The sequence below is a fragment of the Anser cygnoides genome, chromosome 4 (genome assembly GCF_040182565.1).
Source record: "Anser cygnoides isolate HZ-2024a breed goose chromosome 4, Taihu_goose_T2T_genome, whole genome shotgun sequence".
NCBI lineage: Eukaryota > Metazoa > Chordata > Aves > Anseriformes > Anatidae > Anser > Anser cygnoides.
Window position 1 is genome coordinate 70,831,507 of NC_089876.1, and position 17,509 is coordinate 70,849,015.

At 37.4% G+C, this 17,509-nt stretch overlaps 1 protein-coding gene across 2 annotated transcripts in view; it reads left to right on the forward strand.

Moving 5' to 3' along the window:
• GRID2 (glutamate ionotropic receptor delta type subunit 2) overlaps positions 1-17,509 on the forward strand; it is an 807,057-nt gene that overhangs the window by 655,930 nt on the left and 133,618 nt on the right. For both annotated transcript variants that reach the window (XM_066996365.1, XM_066996366.1), the window contains 2 exons: positions 3,699-3,896; positions 10,630-10,942. In XM_066996365.1, the coding sequence (XP_066852466.1) occupies positions 3,699-3,896; positions 10,630-10,942 (511 nt within the window). The remainder of the gene's footprint in view (positions 1-3,698; positions 3,897-10,629; positions 10,943-17,509) is intronic.

A 17,509-nucleotide genomic window follows, 5' to 3' on the forward strand; every position in this document is an offset into this window, starting at 1 on the left:
GAAATTATATCAGTTGTAAAATGCGTCCTGTTCCTAAATTACATCTTGATATGTAGCATCTTCCTTTAAATATTTATAACCCTAATAAATTATCAAGTCTTCTTGCAAACTTGATCTCTGCTGTCCCAGAGTCATTTCATCTTTCCCAATCCTTTTCTGTGTTATGTTGCCTTAATCTTGGGTCTGCCGTTAGCCTTCCTAAGGGCACTATCCAGCTTCTGTTGCTTTAGGGGATAATCATTCCTGGAACCAGACTTTGCCTTCTTACAGTTGTAAAAAGCAATGTCCACAGCTTCACCTAATATAAATATTACCTGGTTGCTGCTGACTTTCATTTTCCTGTGGGCATTATGGGCTGTGTAAAATCCTTTGATCCCATTGAGTATTAAACACACCCTCCTCTGTATCAGGGCAGCACACTTAGATCCCAAGTAAACGCCAGGTAGTGATGACCATGGAGCTATTTTGAGAATGAGTCCTAACCAGGGGCTTAGTAGTGCTGCATTCAGTTACAGAATGACAGAATCACAGAATGGTTGAGGTTGGAAGGGACCTCTGAAGATCATCTAGTCCAAGCCCCCTGCTGAGCAGGATCACCTTGAGCACATTGTGCAGGATGGCATCCAGGCGGGCCTTGAATATCTCCAGAGAAGGAGACTCCACAGCCTCTCTGGGCAACCTGTCCTAGCGCTCTGTCACTCTCAGTTAATGACAAGGAGACACACTAGGAGTAAAGTAGAAGGAAAATAGCTCCTCAAGATTCACCATTGCACTTGGTTGCCTGTGGAAGAAAAGACATCCCCTAAATATATCTGATCAGGATTGAATTAATTGGGGTCCAATGAAAGCTGATGTGAATTTAGCCACCTCCAAACTCAATAGTTAGCATGTGAGCGCTGGCCACCTGCTTTGTACAAGCTTATTTTTTATTCCCATTATTTTTCTGTTGAGTAGGTGAGAAGTGTATTGGCTGTTTTTGCTTTGTGTATTTTCTTTTTAAAAGCTCTTTCTCCAGGAAGGAAGTAATCATTTTTAACATCAATATTGTAGCAGTATGTTATCTCTTTCCATAGGGAGCTCACAAAACACTCTCCCAGTATACAAAAAAAAAAAAAAACAGCTGGCATAGTTTCAGCTTGCGGCATTGATGGGGGAAGAAAAATCAAAACAAATACTTTTGTCCTGTTTCAGTGCCTTCTGAGAATTGTAAACAATTACATAAAGAAAAAAAAAGTAGCGATATATTTGTTTCATTTTCTTTGGAATATGTTTAAATATTTTACTGCTCCAGGCTTCAGCAGAAATTGGGAAATGTTAGTTGCTTTGCATACAGATATTTGACCATTTATATTTCAATATATGTATAACTCACTGGACACTTTTTTTTTTGGTAAAACCCTCAACAGCAAACAGTATTACATAGCTTAATAAAAGTGTGAAATTAGCCACAAAAAATGCATTTTAAAGAGTGCTTTAAATCAGTGCAATTAGCAATTGCTTTTTTAACAAATTGAATAAAAATTTAATTTATGAACAACTATTTTCTAATAACTCAGAAATAATAAGAAAAAATCCTTTCTAATATGAAAATTTTCAATATCTGAAATATCCTTTGCACACATAAATCTTTAGAATTTTGTGCCAAATATGCTTAGATTCATAAATTACAATTTTTTGTGGAAACATTTTTGTATTAGTTTGAGTATACATGTAGGAAATCTCTCATCCAAATAATCAGAAAAACTGTATTCCGTCTGTGTTTTCATCTAGGAGAGGCTTTCATCAACTTAGTCTCAATTCCTTTAATGTTTCTGGAACCCAGTCACTGGAAAACTACTTTAAAAATTCACTTGCATTTGCTGTCCTCCATTTTTATTTCATTTGGCTGATCTTGGATAATTTGGAAGAAGGGAATTGATTCTGACAACTGGGAAATAGTACCTTGATGGGCAGTCAACCTTCCTGGGTTATGTTCATTTGTTTGTTATGGGTTTTTGTTTGTTTTTGTTTGGTTGGTTGGTTTTAGGGTGGGTATTTTTGGTTGCTTTTTTGTTTGTTTGCTTGTTTTCTGATTTTCCTGAAGACAGAAAAGAACATCCTGCCAGGAAAGTCTCCTTGCTTGCTTTGTTGGCAGCATCCTCAGCATATGGCTATCCTCATGAACGTTAACTTAATCATTTAAATATGGTGCTTTTTTATTCCAAGTTTCTATCTCCTGCACTTCAGAGGTACCTGTTCAGAAAGAATGACATACTAGGAAACTAAAAATACTCTTGAATTTGTGAGTGGTACTTTGGCTTCTGAGGTATTGACAGAGTTGAGTCGTAGAATACTAAAAAAAAAAAAAAAAAACAGTTCATTAAAACACTAACAAAAATGCCTCTGGAGATATGTTTAGAGTTTGGGCCACAAAAGCTGTTTTGTTTTCTTCTGTATGCTCATGGTTTATGTAGACTGGGAAGTAATGGTGGCAAGGTTGCTTTGTGTGCTTGTAATTGTCACAGAACTAGAATTTTACACCTCCAAATAGATCTTTCTGGTAAACTCATAGTAAATTACAGCGTAATGCAAAAGATTAAAGGGAAGAAATGTATCATATTTTGAAGAAAAAAATACACTAGTGTTACAGAGCCATCGTGAATTTTTTCAGGGTTTTGATGATTTTGTTCTGCTCAGGTAGATCAGGCAGATGTTCTCAGAGAAAATGAAAAACAACCGTGAGATCTATCTATGGCAAATGTATTTCTGTGCTCAGAAATATGATCTTTTTTTGTGTTTTATTTCAAGAAGATGTGAAAGGTAATGTCTAGAAATTAAATACTCAACAGGAAGAATAATACAGAAAGGCGGCAGAGGATAGAGAAATTAAAGTTAGCCAAACTCATCTCTTCCTGGAAATATTATTAGAAGTATTAATAAAACAAAAATAATAAAAGAGGGAGAGAGAAAACAGAACTTGAAAAGAAGAAAAAGAAAAGCATATTGTTTGGAAATCTTACCAACCAATTCCAACTTCCAGTTATTTATTTGTATCCTTTATTATGGTCATCTTTTTGATGCATATTCACCAATGGTTCTTATAGACATACTCAAGTGCCTTGATTGATTCTTCCTAAACAAAACAAATAGATGATCTTTGGAGAAATCAACTTAAAAAAAAAAAATTGACCATTTGATATTCAGATTTAGATTACAGTCAAAGGACAAGAGAAATGTCTGTTGCTACAGCATGGCCTGTTTCACCATGGTTTTCTTTCCTTATGGCATGAATTAAGTCACATTTGTCAGATACAGTATTTACCCAGCCAGTGGAAAATGTGGCAGCATGGTAGAATCCTTCATATTTATGGACAGACATACGAGTGCATGTCTGCCACGCTGAGCATAAGTGCAGACAGAAGGAGTTACTGAAAAGCATTTAAGTTGTAATGTCACAACAGAAGATTTACTTCTGAAATATATAATAGAGGAGAAAATTTCTTACTGGGAGTTTGAGATAATTCTGCTGAAGTAAATACATAACAAAATAGCATCTTGAAGAATGGAAGAGGCACTGCTAAAAATATGTTGGAAAATTTTTTGTAAAACATTCTTAAATAAATTCTCCTCTTTTTTTTTTTTTTTTTTTTAAAAAAAAGGTACCTTAATGTGTCAAGCCCTTGCTTCACTAACAGTTGACCCCTTTGTTTTCTGTGTAGGAAGAACCCTTTGTCATGGTGTCTGAAAACGTTCTGGGAAAACCGAAGAAATATCAGGGCTTCTCAATAGATGTTTTGGAAGCCTTGGCCAATTATCTTGGCTTTAAATACGAAATTTATGTTGCACCAGATCACAAGTATGGGAGTCCTCAAGATGATGGCTCGTGGAATGGACTGATAGGAGAACTGGTATTTAAGGTAAGGTTATTAATAACTTATTAAATAAAGCCATGTAATAAAACTAAGTAATACATTTGCATTTGCTTGTAACCTTTCTTAATGAGTCCTTGATAACATTTTGTTCATCGCCTCTGTTCACAGCATCTGATAGTGTGCCCAGGTGCATTAGAAGACAAAGAAAAAGCTAGAAACAGTTCTGGGTGGCAACTAATTAAGTAGGGGCTCTTTTTTCCATCCAGAGCACAGCAGTATGAAATCTGAATACAGTCAAATAATGGGATGCACAGCATCCTCATTAGTTTGGCAAGACCTGACACAAATGAGTTGAAGAGGTTGTTGTAAAGAGAAAAAATTGGTGTTGCAGTAATTAGTGATACATTACATAAATAATGTATAGCACTTAGAAAAATGTTGGTGTGATGAATGCATGAAATATATAATCAACAGAAAATGTTTTATTGATATATAATAACACTTACATTATGCAGATGTATGAATCAAGAGTAGTATATTCTCTATTCTGTAATTAATAAACCATTTAGTCTACTTAATTTTACATTAAATGTTCAATATTGTATCATAAATAAATTAAACCAAATGGGCCATTTTTTTTCCACTCTTCACATCTTATCATCTACTCTCAGTTTCTTCCACTGAGAGGGAAAGAAATGGCTGGGCAGACTCTACTGTGCTAATGTCTCTTTGGTGTTGTGAACATATATATTTTATTTGCTCTTAGTTAACCTGTACATGCAGTTTTTACAGCTATATAGGTGCAGGTTTTACCGCTATAGAACCCAACGTTTGTTGTTTTTCTTTAAATAACTGCAGTAAATATTCATGTAAATAATTTACTGGTGGTTTATAGAAATTCTTTTCCAAATCTGCAGGTGAAATTTAATTGATAGCCAGCAAAGAATAAGGAACAATGCAGTCAGACATAGGATTTATTAAGTACTTGAACTAAAACATAGCAAATTGCTGGAAAACAGATCTTGCAGTAAAGAAAAAATGCTCAAAACAAAAATTCAAAAAATGAAGTAATGATCCACGTGAAAAAGAAAATCACTTATAGTCTTAACTTATTCTGCTTGCCTGAGCAGTACAAAGTCTGCTAGAATGGAAAACAACCATACGTGCCATAACCATGGCACAGTTTGTACATCTACATTGTAGTAATAAACTTCCTTTGTTGTCTCCCTATGCATTTATGAAGCCTAAATGTGGTATGCTGTAATCATACATGGTGAGCTGGAACAATTTAGAAAATCAAATTTTCTTCCAACTTCAAAAATTTTAGAACTAAATATTCCTTTTCTAACTATTAGACTAACACCAGAATTGCCTATTGATCTATTTTTATCATTTTTCTGCTCCTTAAATCTGATGTTATACCATACTCTACTCTCCATAGTACACAGCAAAGGATTCTGCTGGACACTGCATAACTCAGGCTGGAGGCGTCCTAGTCCTAGATGGCTCTGGAGATAGAAGCAGTCCTGGAACATTTTTTGTTTGAAAGAAATGATTCATAAGGCAGCAATCACAACAACTGAAATCAGACAGTTTTAATGAAAGAATATATATGGCATTCTTGTTCCCTTACTAGGCAGGGATTTGCGTAACACTAACATCCCCCTAAGGCAGTAACCACTAGATCTGTAAATACATGTCACGGGTATTTGCCTGTCTGCTACCATTTTGTTGTAAATGACTCTTAATGGATGTGAAATTCTTCTGTACAAGTATATGTAGAGGATATGAAGAGTTAACAGAACTGCACTTGGAATGTGAAACCCTTGTGATATGAAGAGTTAACAGAACTGCACTTGAAGTGTGAAACACTTGTTTCCTCAGTACAATAGCAGTGTATCATTTTTCTAGCATCTTCCTTACCCCTTGTATAATTAACAGTAAAGGTTCACTGTGTCCTTCCCTTTTTCTGTCCCTCTTGAGGCAAAAGAGAACCTCTGGGCGAGCAGCCAGTGTGTATCTACCCCTTACCAAGTGCAAGCTGTTCTTGAAAGGCTGCTTTCTTATTTACTGTGAACTGAGTTTCTGCTCCCAGAACTCAAATATCTATCTGCTTGGCAACTTTGCAAGGGGAAGCAAGGTAGCAAAGAATAGTTTTAAGTTAAAGGTCTGACATGTTTAAAACAGTGTTTCCTTGTTTTCCCGATCAAGTATTACATGATAGTCTGGCCAACATGTGGAGAAAATCCAGAAACAGAGAGGGTGCTCTTTGCCTGTTAGTGCACGGGCCAGAAATGAGTTGGGAACAATGTATTTCTACAAAAGACAAGTCCCACTCAACTACAATGGAAAATAGCTGCCTTCTCTTTTTGAGTACATCTCATTAAAAAGGATGTCTGTGGCTGCTACAGATGTGTCTCATGAAACGGTAGTTGCTGCAACAAGCACGTAATTTCTGTGTTCAAGACCAATATACGCTACTTGCATTAAAACAATTCAGAGCCCTGTAGTGGGCTCTTGTGCAGGCCATGTGATGGAAGTCTTGTGCTGCAAAGTGCATGCCCTACATCCTCACAGCCATACAGAGTTGAGCTTCTGCCAAGTTTACTCTGTTCCTGCTCCAGGGACAAGGTATTCCTGTCCCTAGTGACTGCTGAAATAGGAGCTGGTATCAGCAGATCAAAGCAGCTGGTCCTTAACGTGAATAGGGAACCCACTCAAGCCTCCTCTCCTTTGTTTTTCAGGTCTTATATGAGGTACACCTTTGATTCATACACCTTCTCCTTTCAACATAACCTGAACGTAACCAGGAAATGAACTGAGGCTTTTAGTGCATCCCACAGAGCTTCAGCTCACAAGCAGGATTAGAGTTCAGAGGGCAGCAGCTTCCTATAGAGAGGCTGAAGCCCATCTCGGGGGAGCAGTCCCTTACCGCAAGTCTTTCTTTTGCCACTAGTTACCATTTTGCAGCACTTTCTTTGGTTGCCCTCAAAACCACGTTAACAGAGGGACAAACCTGTGTGACAGGCAAAGAAGGTGGTTAATGCCACTTGTGGGAGAGCATAGTAGGCTCTAGCATGGCTCTGGACACTCTGGTGAACTTTGTATTCATAAACTGTTATTTCCCACATTGTGTGATGCTACCTCATTTGCCTTTTTTTTTTTTTTTTTCCAATTGAGGAGCCATCAAGAAGTAAATGGCATAGGATTAACCACCTGATTCCACTTAGGTCTATCAGAAATGGAAGGCCAAAAACATGCCCAAGAACTTCTAAGAGAAACTACAAGCAAAGTAGAAGGCTCTTAAAAGGCTCTTTTTGTTTTTTTTTTTTTAATGCATCTTCCTAAGGGAAGCAGCACAGGAATGAAGAAAGCACACCAGGAATCCAAAGTAACAAGAAAAAGTAGTAGTTTAGTAAAGGCAGAATTATTTGTGTTTGTGTCAACCTCAGCAAAACAGTCTCTCTAATTAATTTTTGCATGTCCATGTTAATGACTGCATAGCGTGTGTGACTGTGGTTTATTGCTTCCAGCATTCATTGAAACTTGATTTAACACTGAAAGTGGATAAAACGAAAGGCCTCCTGGGAGCAATTTGGTAGATTCATGTATTTTCCCTATTCTTGGTCATGAACCACAGGAATCATCATAAGATCACTCACTTTACATGTGCATGAGGTGTACTGCTTAAGCAATAGAAAAGAGAATTTCTAGGCATTGTTGATGAGCTGATTCTGTGACACAGATAGCAAGACCATCAGGCCCAGCTGGTCACTTATTTTAGATTTTCTGATTCTGGAAATGTTGCTCTATAATGACTTCAAGAGACCTGCTGTTCACTAATATAAACTCCTAAGCAGGTCACCTAAACAAAAATAATGCCCTCTACTGCTTTTCAGGCAAACAGTTTCAGGATTCAGAGTTTCATTCATCAGAAATGTGTTAAACAGACATCTAAGATACTGATAGTTGGTTGATTTTGGCACTGTGAAAGCTGAGTGGAGAGTTTTACATATTTATAATTCAGATTGGCAGCTTTACTTCTAAATATTGACGTAATTATATGCATTTACCTTTCTATCTCAGAAGCACTAAGCGAACCTTGACTACTTCAAACTGATGTCTCCTCTGATCCAATTTGACACGTTAATGACAAGCATTTAATTTTTTCATCTTCCAATTTAATACAAGGTGACAGAATCTGTGCATAATTAAGAATGCTCAGCTTCTGTGGATAAACTGTTAAGTTAAACCTAAGTGTGGTTTTGTATTAAACGTGCAGTTCTCTACTAATCTGACGCTTATGATTTGATTTAGTAAGTTAAGAATATGAGTTGTAATAGTTCAGTATAACCTTAATTTATATATAGAAAAGTAGGTAAACACATGAGTACTGAGAAAACAGGACTTATATCTCTCCTTTCCGTTTCTGATTTTACTAACTTTATTTTTTTATAGCAAGACATAACTATTATCACAATTGCTGCTGCAGTATGATAAAGGAAATGCAACATTTCCATTAGGACAACGTTGTTCCTTTATCATGGCTGGCTGATAAGCAGAGTGGAACTGTAATGCTATGGAATGTGGAGAGACTACTCCCCAGGGATGTAAAATAGAAGCAGTATTTCTGTTAATATCACATACTGTGCCCTTCAGTGTATTTCATGGAGAAATATGTTCTTCACCTAAAAGAAAATGAAAGAAGAAAAATCTGTTAATCCTCCAGTAATCTTTTTTTTTTTTCCCCTAAAAGAATCTCTGCTTATGTATATTGGTTTTCACTGAAGAATCTTTAAACATCTTACACACACAACTTCAGTAGTACCCCACAATAATCTAGTGCAGTAAGGAAGTGTTTTAGTAACATGCTGATAATTAATATCCTAGCTAACGTTAGACAAAAGAGGCAAAGTATTACTTAGTGGTTCCATGTGTCCTCCTGTAACCCATTTCACGTTTGTATACACTTTCAGGAAAAAGAAATAATAACATATTCACTAAATATGATGGTATTTTCCTGCTTGACAACTGTTGGTATAGATTTGGAAATTTCTTTGAAAGCACATTTATGGTCACAATCACGGAAAACATTTCAAATGAAAACTGATTTGCAAGGACTGAACTGTCAGGAGATACTGTGAATCGCTCAAGTCATTTGTTGGCTAAAAGTTTTATAATCAGAGGACAGAGAGACTCAGCTGGTGCTTCCATGGACAGTTTTGATGAAGTTTTTACTTTAATTACTTACTAGAGTTTTGAGTTTACTGCTGCTGTTGGGCAGTTAAATCATCACTCACAAAAGGTTAATAGAAAGGGACATGAAGTGCATTTGTGGAGTCATGCTTTCAGCTGTGTACATCAACACAGCTTCATTTAAGACACTACAGAATCTAATCTACTAATTAAAGATGAATCTCTAATTCATTGCTTATAAGTAAACCAAACACCTTTTTGTCTAAATCGTCAGGCCACCAGCTACCTTCCACTATTTTCTCAAGCCAGTGAAAATTAACGTAAATGAAGTAACATCATGTAAACCAAAGACTTCAGTGCACTGTGATTAAAAATATGTCTGTACCATGGATGGCAGAGTGTTTTGCAGATGGTATTTTGCAGATAATTAGCAAATTTCATTCTAATCAGTTTCAGCTTTCATACATTGCCACTTAATAGTTCACATTTCTGAGGAGCTGTTAAGATCTTTGGACAAGAACAAAGAAACTCAAGACAGTTAATAAAATTGGCTCAGTACTGAGACTTTCATGCATTTGTGCTCTTCCAAGAGACCATAGAAGTGGATTGAATCAAACCAGTAGCAGCTTTAAGTATTTTAAGTGTTCTTTTCCATGTTAAAGTATATAAAATTCACTATTGTTTTCTTCAGTATTTGGTCTTTTTTAAACAGTGTTATTGTGTCTGCTTTAAATACCCTTTCTTGTTTTCACTGCAGTTCTAATTGTATCTATAAAAAATAAAATAGCACTTGCTGTAATTGTGCCCGGTGTCTCTGGAGACTTAATACCCAGACATGCTGTGGAATACAATGATTAGTTCAAGGAATGTTATTCATTCCCCTTTCATCTGAAATGGCTTCTTTAAATTAGAAAATATATAGATATATAAATGGCACAAAGGAAGTCCAAGGTAGCTGCAGCACAGGTTGTTGTAGGAATTGCTATTGCAGGAGGATATAGGAGAACTAGTACTGAAGGAACGCATGGAGCATCTGCTATTCTGTACTTCACACTCTGCAGCCAAGTTGGTATTTTTCAGAATGTCAGGCACCCCAAATGCCCCAGTACATATAAGACAGTCTTTGTCAGGCAGTGGTCCTTCGACATGAGCATCATGTCATCAAAATGTTGGATATCATATAGCTCAGTCAGGAACTAATTTCTGATCAAAAATGCTATACTCAAGGTCTGCCTTTTGCCACAGTGACAATGATGACTTCAATGAGCCAAGAAAAATAACAGGAAGTAGATTTCCTCGAGCTATTGCCTGTAGTTGAAGTATTTAGATTTCTTGGAAAAAATAGTAATTTGGAGAGCTAATATTCGTGAGTCCACTAAACAAAGTTCACTCACAGAAGCTAAGACAGGTGATACAGCTATTCTGTTGAATACTTACATTTTAAAGTTTGTGTATATTGTGACTAAGCTATTGGCCTTGGCATCTGCTTTTCTATGATAAAATTAGCTGCTATAGATGAAGGAGGAACAAAGATCTTTTCTGTAGCTCCTGCTCATACATGTTATTCTCTCTCTTTCCTCAGAGAGCTGACATAGGGATCTCTGCCCTGACCATTACCCCTGACAGGGAAAATGTGGTGGACTTCACGACACGTTACATGGACTACTCGGTGGGCGTGCTGCTTCGGAAAGCAGAGAAGACGGTGGACATGTTTGCCTGCTTGGCACCGTTTGATCTCTCCCTGTGGGCGTGCATAGCTGGTACTGTGCTGCTGGTAGGGCTGCTGGTCTACCTCTTGAATTGGCTCAACCCTCCGCGTCTTCAGATGGGATCCATGACCTCCACAACACTCTACAACTCCATGTGGTTTGTGTACGGATCCTTTGTGCAACAAGGTAAGAAAAAGAAGAAGACTGCCTCTGAGATAAAACCTGTGCATCCTCTCAGTTGCCATAGATACCATCCTTCTCCCTGCCTTCTGCTACCCATGAGGGACTGGGAGCACTGGAAAGCCAGTGCTGTGTGCTGTGAGGTTTCTAAGGCATTCAACAACCTAGTGTGGGAACCATGAGAAGTTCGGAAGCACTATATGCTGATTTGTTTTAATTTGTAGTTGTCTAATTAGAGAAGGATGATTTCTTGTGCTGGAGAAAGAAATATTTGTTATCACCTGCTCAACAATTATTCATAGTTAATGTGAGTGCTGTATTTTGATGCAGTCAGAAAATGTTGGTGTATGGTTTTTGAACTAAGTTGACATGGTCACCAGTGCTAAATGTGCTAAGTGGTTTTACTGTGTCTGGTATCCTTTCCTCCCTCTTCTGATTTATCTCAATTTTCCCATATAACTTTTAGACTCAGCCAAGCTTCTCTGGCCTCCCTGGATGCTTCTCCTTCCTTCCCCTTAGCATCTGGTGTAGCCCAGTTTGGTTTATATTCCCAAGTCCTTCACAGTCTATCTCTTTTGGCAGAGATTTAACCATGTATCCTGAAGGCATCAGGGACAGCAGACCTTGGCTTGGTATATACTTTTTAAAATTCTAACCTACAAATCAGAGGGGTAATGCAAAGTAGAATAAGGAAACAGCTTTCATATAAGAAGATGGTTCAGGTATTAACACTTGACAACAAAATAGAACAGATACCTTCTGGTATTTATGCACATAATTGTTTGTCAGTCTGTACTGGCACTGCAGATATGCCTCTTTGTAACTCCATGGGGCATCTGCACTAGAAAAAGCCAAGGCCACTGCAGCTTCAAAACATTCATTTTTTTGATGGAATGCTGTAGGGAAAAGCATTCTATTTACATAATGCTGGCAACATAATTTAGAAATTACCTTATTTGCAGTTAGAAACAATTAGATGACATTCTTAAAAGTTGATGGTATGCATGTAAATCATCCGAAACTTTCGGGGGGGGGAAGAAGAAAGTAGCACCGCCATCCAAAAAAAGAATAAAAGCTGAGGCTGAGGATGTCCACAAGAGGTATGTTTTTAAATGCATCAACCTAGAGAGAATACTTTTGGAATTACCATTTTCATTGAGCAGTGATGGCCAGCTGAGGAAAGCTGAGATTGTTTTATGTTTGTTTGTTTGTTCGTTTATTAAGAAAAACAAAGACTTCAGAGCCAGCTTAGTGCTACCAGAGTTTTTTTTTTAATTGTATGTAGGTGGATTTTCAAATTTTCTTTCCGTCCAAAATATTCCCAATGTAACTGTTTAGGGAATCCAACTGTGAGAGAGCAGTTGGTCCGTTACAGAACTAGACTCATTACATCTGTCTGCCTTTTAGGTTAAAACTTGTGAATTAGTTTCTTTACTGCATGAATGTGAGGTGATTTTACATAAGTTTATTGCTTGATATTATCCTTAGCACCCCTGCTGTACTCCCAACATCATTAGTCCTTAAAAGCTTTATAGGAGACTGCCCAGCAAGGTTTCAAAGGAGGCAAAGCTAGTTTAATCACACACTTCAGTCTCATGAATTATTATTTGAATTGTTTGCCTTATGTCTAGCCAAGTAAACCTGTGTTGCCCAGTGTCCAAAAGTTTCCCGAGTCATAGATCAAAAGTGCTAGCCTGCAGGAGAACACTTCAACAGATGCTTGGATAGCATGTAAAGAAACGGGGTTTCAGACCAATCAGTAAAGTGAGTGCTTGGGGAGGGCTGAATTAATGCTTTGAACAAAGCAGGAAGATGAGGAGAAAATAAGATTAAAAGAACTGAGACCAAATAACAACAAAAAAAATGAATTTACTGGAAAAAGAATTTACTGGAAAAATAAGAGGAATTTGCAGATCCACATCTGCTCCCTATGGATTATGAGATGCAAATCAGTATTAATAAAAGCTGCTGGTGGGACATGGCAGCTCAAAGCACCAAAACTGTTGTGGGACTTGAGGAAAAAATAATCACAGAACTTAAGTGTGAGGCATTTATTTAGAGAAAGAGAGATCTTACCACCCTACCGAGAAGAATTCCTGCAGAACTCTTTAGAATCCACTACAGTAATCTAAAATGTTCATGTTTTTCTTACTGAGTGAGGGTAAGCTGTACATACATCTCTCCTTCAAATTACAAGCAGAAGGACAGTCCTTAATTTGTTAGAAGGGAAAATAACACATTTAATATGGTTGATACTAGAATATAGGAAACCTATAGACTAACTTAAACATAAAGGCTCAAAGGACTTCAAAAATCCAGCGTGAAATAGTAAAAGATCCATTTATAATGTCAGCCTGCATTTCACATTCAATTTGAATATCACAAAAAAAACTGTATTAGCTGAAGCTTTATTGTTTACTAACCCTTGTGAATACAGACAAATGAAAGTAATTTCCATTGACGGACTAACTGGCTATTGTGGTAATTTTGCTTCTGTTTTCACTCATCAGCTCTTCATTCAGCAGAAGAATGTGCAGGTTTTATTCGTTTTGGAATAGCCAGTCTGTTGCTATTAATTGTGATTGACTTATCTTAAGTGCGGCAGCATAGGACATTTCAAATACTGTCACGTTCACTTAAGAAGTCTTTCAGCTGTGGATTTAAAACATGACAAGGTACTCATTTCTGTTATCAAAACACACAGCCAAAGATGCTTTTATACCCTGCACTGAGAGCAACAAAACAGCAGGAACCGAGGATTGCTAGTGCTTTGATAATGCTGGATTCTTTGTCTGAGGCTAGCCAGCATGTTCTGGTATCACCTTTTCTTTCTTTCCTCTAGCTAGAGGAAAGATTTGCAAGCACAGAGGCTGGCTCCAGAACCACCACAGGTCGGAAGAGGAAAGAGCCTTTTGGTATAAAAATATAAATCCTTCCTTAAGGAATCATGTAACTATTTTAATGATACAGAAGGGGTTTCTTTTTCTTGTTTCCTCTGAAATAGTTGAAAATTCTGCAGTTTTTAGTAGGCAGATTTGGTCTACTGTGTCAGGTTATATTTTATGTCAGCCTGTCTGAAGTTCTGATCAAATTCTTTTAACAAGTTCTAACATTCACAATTTTTGAAACACCAGAGAAAAAATACTGTGTCATTGTCTGTGGACTAGAGTCAGCACAGTCCTCTCTGGTAGTTTTTAAGGCTAGGAATTACTGTCATACTCTTTAGCAAAATTTCAGTACTTTTTGTTTCCTTAAAGGTAGACTGTGGAACTAGAATTAGGAGTCTATTAGCCTTTTATTTGCTACAGAAACTTAAAGCTTAAATTTAGTCTGCTAAACATTTTTACTGAAGAAGATTCAGAAGTTGACAGAGGATGGGTCTTGCTAGACTTGCTGCTTGCTTGTGACAGGTATACACACTAAGCCAAATCCTCAAAGCTAAAATTTAAGCAGAATATTTCTGTACTTGCTTGCTTGAATACTTTTGTATACACTGCTTCATACATTGTTTAAACTTGGGTCTTGAACTTAGCTTTCAATTTCTTTTTTTTTTCCCATGTTGAAGTGACCACACAGTCTAGATACCACATCTGAAAGTCTGGTAATATAGAAGTATATTTTCTCTCAGTTCCCCTTTTAATTTTACATTCATTCATTGCAGGTATCAGAGTGTATGTATTTATATATATATATATTATTTATTTATTTATTTATTATTTATTTATTTATTTATTTAGAAAAAAGAGTTGTGAGCATAGAGCTGAAATGTGGTTGGATAGGCTCAATTCATATAAAGTGTGCTTTTCAATGAAAAATGATGACCATTAGAGTGCTTGATCTTACTACTGAATCTCTGCAAGCACAGATCTGCAATCTACAGTCTGTGACCACTGTGAAGGCAAAACCATTTCAATGATATTGGCCATACACTGCTGTGGATTAGATTAAAAACAAATGCTTTGGACTCTACTGTTCACCCAAGCATGAAATTCTGTAGCATCTCTTTTATCCCTCATTTGTTTATTTATGTCTAAAGATGCAGCAAATTCACAGGTTGAGACTGTAGAGTATTTTGGTTATTTTGAAACGTAGCTTCATGTTTTCTGAATTTGTTCTTTTCCACTTGCTCATATTAGAAAAGTAACTTGCATTTTGATTTTTTTTTCAAAATTAACTTCTTTAAGTTGGGCAGAAAGTGCTTTCAAGGTTTCCTTTTCAGTTCATTACCAGCAGGAACTGTTTGGTGGTACTTAATCTTTTGTAGGTTTCCTCTCTCTCTCTCCTTATATATTTCCCCTTGGCTTCCTAATCCACTCCTCAAAGGTTTTTCTCTCTGCCTGCCTCACGCTGCAGCTGGGGCTCAACATTGCTGCAGCTTTCCTCTTGAGTATCACTCCTATTGACTCTCTCAAGCCCTCTATTGTTATACGTTCAGCAAAGGCCAACAAAGGGAAGTGCAGAGTTGTGCACCTGTGGAGGAACTCCTCCATGCACCAGCGCATGCTGAGGGAGACTGGCTGGAAAGCAGCTTTGCAGAAAAGGACCTCAGGTCCTGGTGGACACCAAGGTGAACTTCAGCCAGCAGTGTGCCGTTGCAGCAAAGAAGGCTAGCGGTATCCTGGGCTGCATTAGGCAAAGTATTGCCAGCCAGGCGAGGGAGGTGATCCTGCCCCTTACCATCAGCGATAAGGCCACACCTGGAGTACTGTGCTCCCCCTTGTGAGAGAAACTCGGAGAGATTCCAGCAAAGGCCAACTCAGATCATTAAGGGACAGTGATGATTATGGGACAACCTCTCCTAAGAGGAGAGCAGGGACTGTTCAGCCTAGAGAAGAGGAAAAGCTCAGGGGGTTTTCATCAATGTCTGTAAATACTTGAAGGGAGGGTGCAAAGAGGATGGAGCCAGGTTCTTTTCAAGGGTGCCCAGTGGCAGGACAAGAGGCAATGGGCACAAAATGGAACACAGAAAGGCCCATCAGGATCAGGAAACGATTCTTTACTGTGTGGAGGACGGAACAGTGGAACAGGTTGCCCACAGATGACCTCTAGAGGTCCCTTCCAACCTAACCTACTCTGAGTGGTATGTCCTAATTCTATACTATACAGTATTTGCTCAGTTTTCTGAAATTCTATACAGCTCCATTTGTCTCTCTCTTCTGTCCTAGTATTGATGCTACTCTCTCAAATTTTGCCCTCAATAGAACGTGCCGTTGTTGAAAACCTGCTATATGACCAGGGACCAGGAAATTGGTCCCAGTGCATAAATTAGATTTAATAAAAACTTACTAGTAAAAACTTTACTAAAAACTTCATGGAGATTAATTGAATCAACCTACTGCAGTGGCAGAATGTCTACTTATACTTGCTGAGGACCTAGTTTAATATCCTGAAAGTTTTCTGTTAGCTTCCTACTGTTTTATGGGCACTTGTTATGAAATATTTTAGAAAGCATTCTGCTATCATTATTACTGGAGAAAAGCAATGATTTAGAAAACAGAAATTCAGAGTTAGAGTTATTCACAACTCTTTTTGTATAATAGATTGGTTTTTTTTTTCAGACACATGAAATGCTGCATAAGTTTTAGCAGGAACTTCCAGAGGAATGTTCCAGAGGGTTTTCTTTTGAGAGTATCCTTTCAAATTTGGCTTCACATTACAGTGATGATCTTGCTTAGTTTAATAGAATTGCTCTGAATGTAGACAAACTAGTGAAGCTATACTAAAAATTACAATGTTTTGATTTTAATATAAAATACACAATAGAAAGACTTCTGTCTCTTCTACCTCTTATCCTGTTATGTTCATTTCACTTTGAATTTTTCTGTAAGAGGAGATATTTCTGAACTTGTCTGGCAGGATTTTAGATTATGCAGGTAAAGATGCAGGGCTGTGTTTCACTTGGATACATCTTAAAGAAAGAGAGGAGGCAGATAGTGGGGGTTTTGTTTGCTTAGGTGGTTAGCTGATTTTTGGGTTTTTTTGGTGGTGGTGGTGGGTTTGGTTTTGGTTTTTGCTATAACAGGACATATCTTCAAAATTGCTGAATCATTCAAGATTTAATCACTTCTCAATGATCCCAACAAAATGAATATTCACTATTGTTTTATAAACAGGGTTTGACCATAGGATAATATGTACTAAAAATGCAAAAGTATTCTTTTGTTCAGAGATCTTAGTATTCTTACTTAACCTATAGAGATTATGAAATAAATGATGTGAAAGCATCACTGATGGGTCATTTTTTTATCCCCTTATGTTTTGGCTTGTTTAAAATGCTGATCACAACAGGAGGTTTCAATTGGTCATCAGCGGTGTCAGCAATGGTCAATTATGTTCATAATGCCCAGTAAATGAGCGAATCTTACTGTTTGCCTTGTTAAAATTACATTTCATAAGAGCAGTAAGACAGGCTTCAAGCCTTGGTACTTCTACGCCATTATAATACTTCTCAGACGGTTAAAGCCGCTCAGACTTCTCAGTCTTGTTCCTTGTATTACTACCCAAGGCGTGATATAAGCCTCCTGAAATGCACTGCCTGGAGTGTGCTGTTGCTTAATAAATTACTCCATCTTG